This window comes from Salvia hispanica, chromosome 5, assembly GCF_023119035.1.
Source record: "Salvia hispanica cultivar TCC Black 2014 chromosome 5, UniMelb_Shisp_WGS_1.0, whole genome shotgun sequence".
In the NCBI taxonomy this organism is placed as follows: Eukaryota; Viridiplantae; Streptophyta; class Magnoliopsida; order Lamiales; family Lamiaceae; genus Salvia; species Salvia hispanica.
In genome coordinates this window covers 31106988-31113001 of record NC_062969.1, presented here as the reverse complement: position 1 = coordinate 31113001, position 6014 = coordinate 31106988, and the positions used below count along the sequence as shown (strand labels likewise).

Genomic DNA, 6014 nt, shown 5'->3' with positions numbered 1-6014 from the left:
TTTATTATTATATTAATTGAAAAGTGCAACCCGTCAGGCTGAGCCACAACCCTATCCTAACCCGTCGACTCATTTGGCTGCCTCATGTAGCCCGTTTTATATTTGAATTATAAAATATAGCCCTAACCCTATAATTTTATTGGATTATTTGGACGTACCCAAAAGTTCCATATTTGATTGACCTCCCTAATCACACATACCCTGAATAAAAAGTAAAAGCAATTAAATTTTGGAGATAGTTTTATAGGATTGTCCCTCTCAATCGCCAACTTAACTTCCATTTCTGCAAAACCTAAAATCGCATCTTTTTCCAAAACGCAGTCAACCAAATCCATGGCGCGCCAAGCCACCAGGCTGATTGCTAGTTTGTCATCGCGCCTGCTCCGCCCTAATCAGCTCAATCAGCTACGCAATTTCGGATCTCCGCCGCCGCCGCCCGCCGTCTTCGTCGATAAGAACACCCGCATCATTTGCCAGGGCATCACCGGAAAGAATGGCACTTTCCACACCGAGCAGGCCATTGAGTACGGCACCAAGATGGTATGATTTCGCTCCCCATTCGCTTTTAATTTGGTTCAATTTATGTGCTGCTTATTTGTAATTGAGTGAATTCATTGGCTTGTTTTGTTTCGGAAGGGGAAATGTGATCTCTGGTGTGTTTAGGTTTTATGAGAAATGCATATTGTTTGACTTTAAAAACAAGTGCAGCAGAGGTGAAATTGAGTATGTTTGAAGTACATAATAATCTGGAATCCTGTGTTTTACTATATGACAAGAAAAATATTTTGAAGTATAAGGCGTTATAAAATGGTGTATGCTTTATCATTGGGGAAAATATAGTTCATTCAGAGTCAAATATTGGTTATATTTGTGCAAGTATGACTTTGCTTGCTGAAGGACTAGTCCACTAGAGAGCATTATTTAAGTTTGCATATGAGTTTCTGAGGATTGAGCTGACTAACATTAGTTCCCATGTTAATCCTTTTATTATTCAAATTACATGGTTGTTCCCTTGCTTTGTTGCTTTAATTTTGTAGATCTGTTATCAAAGTATATTAGTATTGTGAGTTGTTGGCTTTTGATGTTTGTTGTAAAACTTTGCGAACTATATGGAATTTTTTTTGAATTATATCATTATTTATCAATTTTGTCTGCATGAATAGGTTGGCGGAGTTACACCTAAAAAAGGTGGAACTGAGCACTTGGGACTCCCTGTCTTTAATACTGTAGCAGAAGCAAAAGCTGAAACAAAGGCTAATGCATCAGTGATATATGTTCCTCCTCCATTTGCTGCAAAAGCCATCATGGAGGCAATGGAGGCTGAACTAGATTTGGTTGTATGTATCACAGAGGGAATACCCCAACATGACATGGTAATACGTTTGTCTAGTTTATCTTCACATACAGATTTCTGGTCACAAAGATAAATTGAACGATCAACCTCTTCCTATTGCTTTAGTTCTTGTATATTCTTGTTTGGATTCATGCAACACTGCACAAGCTAAATGAGTTATTTGGGTTTCATCTTTATGCTAATTATCATTTTGTATAGTGCATGAGTCTTCCCCAACTTCTGTAATTTAGTTATTGGAATAAACCACCTGTTATTATCCATAGTCTTGATAAGGTTATCAAATGATACATTGTCTGTCCACCTGAAACTTATAGACTAGTGGTTGCTGCCTATTAGTTGCTAATGCAAAGTAACACTGCGTATCATCAAATTGCTTAAACCATGAGTGGAATATTGTGTTTTCTAACTAACCTGTTGACTACAGCATACTATGTCAGGGATACTTACATTCTAGAAATTTACCTATTGTCCAGCTTGGTGCTGGAACTACAGTGTTCCATAAGCCTCTTAGGCGGTGTTTACTTTTAGTGATATGATAGATTGATAAAACACATGATTGATTATTTGAAGGATAAGATGGTCATAAACAAGTTGGAAAGTAATCAATCCATCAGAGAAAATGGTAGATTAGCTGGTATTATTATTTATTAATATCAATCCATTAAACACCCTCTTAGAATACAATGATCATAAACCACTACATCAGCTTAAAATTTTATTGATATTTTTGTTCTTCAAGATTTCTTTTCCAAATTGCAGGTTCGTGTGAAAGCTGCTCTTAATCAGCAGTCACGGACTCGACTTATTGGTCCAAACTGTCCTGGCATTATTAAGCCTGGGGAGTGTAAAGTTGGAATTATGCCTGGATACATCCACAAACCAGGACGCATTGGAATTGTGTCTCGGTCTGGTACATTGACTTATGAAGCGGTAAGATTCAATTTTAAGCTACATCCTGGTGACATCATAAGCAATATTCAAATATCATTTACAAGCTGTTTTGCCATGTTTACCCTAAAACCTTATGCTCTAGAGTTAGCTGATGACACTGAACCAGTAGTTGACCTTTTATTTATTTGTGGCAACAACAAGCACTTCTCCTCCCTCAAACATAAAAAATTATGTGATTATTATAGTTTTTCCAGCTATAGAAATATCCCTATTCTCTGTGGGTAACTTTATCACCTGTTTATTTTAGGTCTTCCAAACAACTGCAGTTGGCCTTGGGCAGTCAACATGTGTGGGAATTGGTGGAGATCCTTTCAATGGAACGAATTTTGTTGATTGCATGGAAAAGTTCCTAGTGGATCCACAGACAGAAGGTAAAATTTGTCAGACTGTCATTTTCATTTGCTACCTCAGTCTCTTAGGATTATAATATATGTTTTTTCTAATACATTTTACTGATTCAAGGGGATTTTTTTATTAACTTAATGATGTGGGAGTGGAGATGCATAGAGGATGTTTTTTGTGGTTCATTTCAATTATTCAAGGGGTTTTTTTATTAACTTAATGGTGTGGCAATGCAGATCCATAGAGGATGTTTATTTATCAAATACATTGCTGTGATATGCAATAACTTTTGCTTTCCATTAACCATTTTATCGCGATACACTAAGGAGAGACCAGAATCAATATATAGAAGCTTTAAACTTATGGTTGTTTTGAGACTTCATTAGTTGAATAAAGTTGGCAGGAGTTATTGTATGATAACCAAAACAAGTATTAAAAACTGTGAACACCGGTAACCGGATGAGGATTGGGGTAGTACACTCCTTTTATTTGCAGGGGTAACAGCTTTAGATTAATTTGCATTGGTGCTAAAATTCTAATTTTCTATACTTGCTTATAGGAGGTTGATTAATAGATTTTTCTTTGCGCATTTCAGGTATCGTTCTTATTGGTGAGATAGGTGGCACAGCGGAGGAGGATGCGGCGGCTCTAATAAAGGTAAATAACATCCTCAAATTCATGATTAATGAACCCTGACCACAATTTTCTTGTGCAAGATGACAAGTGGCTTGATCAAAATCTGACATCCACCTTTGTTGATTCATAGTCCATGAATATAGTCCTGTAGTGTTTTATTAACATGATTTCACTGTACTTAAAAGTGAATTTATGGGCATCTTGCTGTGCAGGTCATTGACTATTCTCTCACTGTTTCCTTTTCTTTATGTGCTTACACCTTTTGCTTTAGTGGAATTATGGAAAGACAATTTTGATTATAGGAGAAATAGCTTCTTTATTCTGCAACTTTGCGTACAGCAGTTAAATTCTTGAAACTTTGAGCTCGTATAGTTGATTGCCAGTATTATAATAAATGAATGAAACTCTGGCTTATACTAAGTCTATGAAGTCTGCTATTTCTGCTGAAATTGCATATCGTAATATCGCTGGTCGCAAAGAAGAGTAACCTAAAAGGATTTGAATTTTTGCTGGATTTGCTCAGGGCTATCTGGTTTGATAGATAGGTTACGTCAATGTAGTTAGTTGTTTTCTTCAGATGGAGGAAATGATGTGATGTCTGAGTCTGAGAAGACAAATGCAAATGATATTCAAGTGCCTTCAGTAGGATGAACCGTTGCTCCTCTGAACTGGAAATTTGATCGCTACCAGAAATGGCCTGCTGCATCAACTGTTTGTTTTTAACCTATGAAACACTTTAGATTATCAACATTTGCAAATTGCAATGTTGATCATTTACCAAAAGTTTGAATGTCTACCTGTTGTTTCCATCTTCATTGTTAGTACAATTATTTTGCAGCTTTTGGATTATTTGCTTAGACTTGCTTGCTATCTTCGTACACGGCTGCTTAATCCGTCTTTCATAGAAGATTCTGTGCCTCTGGTTGCGACTTGAAATATCCAACTTTTTTTCTGTTTGAATGTGATAGGCAAGTGGGACTCAGAAGCCAATTGTTGCTTTTATTGCTGGGCTCACTGCTCCACCTGGACGAAGAATGGGCCATGCAGGAGGTACATATCTTTATAAATTCCAATGGTTATATTATTGTTAAATGTCTTATGCAGTTATTTCACCTTGTTCCGAATTGTTTCAGAGAGACAGAGTACATGTGAATAGAATCTTTTGTACTATTCTTAGTATAGAACGGCTTTTGAGTATTGAGCTCTAATTTGATCCTCCACTAAGAAGCTCGACCTTGTATGTTTCAGCTCATATCTCTCTGGTCAACAAAACTTTCACTATATTTCTTCTATTTTACCTCAACCATTTTTAATAAGCATACATATGCCGAACAATTTTACCTAGTAAGCTGGGGAGATTGGAGAATCATTGCCTGAGCTCAGTTTCCAATCTAGCTAGCAATAGCCAAATTCTTTTGCTTTGAATCTTCAGACAATTATAGAGTTTTATGATTGTATCAGTGGTTTTTCACCTGGTTTCATTAGAATAACTATATAGGCGAGAGAGATTGATGGAGTTGTTGAATTTGCAGCTATTGTATCCGGAGGAAAGGGTACTGCACAGGACAAAATCAAGACCCTACGGGAAGCTGGAGTTACTGTCGTTGAGTCGCCTGCAAAGATAGGCACCGCAATGCTGGAGGTCTTCAAACAGAGGGGTCTTGTCTGAGGCCGATGAGGAAATTTTGTTGCTTTTTTTTCCAGTTTTGAGGACGAGAATTAGAATTTTATTTGGTTGCATAAGCCTTGGCTATAGCTTTGTAATAACAAACAAACAAATTCAATTTATGCAGCGGGATTGTAAAGACCCTTGCTGCTGGAAGAATATCTGGGCTGTTTGTTTTTCAACATCTGTCCATATATTATAAAAGAGAATTTGAAAATTTTCCACTAAATCTTGATGTATAATAGTTTTAGTTTACTCGACTCTGTATTATTTTGGATTTTAATTATTTGTTGTTTGCTTTCTGCTTGTTCACCTTTCCCATTGGCAACCATAAAGAAATACTACTTCCATCACATAAAAATAGAAATTTTTGGAGATTTCTTTCACATAAAAATAGAAATTTTGAAGATGATATGAATTTTAATATAAAATTTTTAAAATAGAAGAGAGATAGAAAGAAAGGTAATCGCAATATTGTTAGTACAGAACGAGGCTTGCTACATAAAAGAGCTAAATATTTACCAAATACTATATATTTACCAAATACTATAGAAAATGACTAATTTTGTGGGGTGGATTAAAATGAAAAAAAAAATGAGACTTTTTATGGGACGAATGGAGTACAAAGAAATTATAACTTGTACCCCCTTTTGAAAGGTCGCAAATGCCCTTTATAGATTAACAAAATTCCAATCGGATATTAATCCCTTTGGCCATGTTTGGTTGTCAGGATTCTGTCTGGGAAAGTAATTAGATTTCTTAAATTTTAAATTTCTGTGTTTGTTTTGGTTGACGGGGAAATAAAGTTGGCAAGGAAAATGATTCTTGGGAAAATGAATCTCAGGAATATGATTCCTAGTAACTTTACTTTCCTGTGTTTGGAAAATATCAAGATTTTAAATTTTAATTTTAATTTAAACATCAAACTAAAAATATACTTATTACTTTTTTATTTATAAAAAAAATAATAAAATAAAAATTTTAATAAATTATTACTCCCTCCGTCCGCGAATAGGAGTTCCGTTTTTCCATTTTAGTTCGTCCGCGAATAAGAGTCCCGGTTCA

The 6014-nt window shown here is 35.6% G+C and overlaps 1 protein-coding gene across 1 annotated transcript; it reads left to right on the top strand.

The window, feature by feature from the left end:
- Positions 1–234: 234 nt before the first annotated feature.
- On the top strand, positions 235–5209 carry LOC125188728 (succinate--CoA ligase [ADP-forming] subunit alpha-2, mitochondrial). Its single transcript, XM_048085749.1, has 7 exons — positions 235–540; positions 1164–1373; positions 2114–2284; positions 2553–2676; positions 3243–3304; positions 4252–4333; positions 4816–5209. The coding sequence occupies exons 1-7, from the start codon at positions 334–336 to the stop codon at positions 4950–4952; spliced, it is 993 nt and encodes a 330-aa protein (XP_047941706.1). The 5' UTR covers positions 235–333; the 3' UTR covers positions 4953–5209.
- Positions 5210–6014: the final 805 nt, after the last annotated feature.

Bases quoted from the DNA above. Each gene is read 5' to 3' on its own strand.
- LOC125188728 (XM_048085749.1), top strand. From the start codon at position 334: ATGGCGCGCCAAGCCACCAGGCTGATTGCTAGTTTGTCATCGCGCCTG. The intron at 2,285-2,552 runs GTAAGATTCAAT...TGTTTATTTTAG, and splicing joins GTACATTGACTTATGAAGCG to GTCTTCCAAACAACTGCAGT. The intron at 4,334-4,815 runs GTACATATCTTT...TTGAATTTGCAG, and splicing joins AAGAATGGGCCATGCAGGAG to CTATTGTATCCGGAGGAAAG.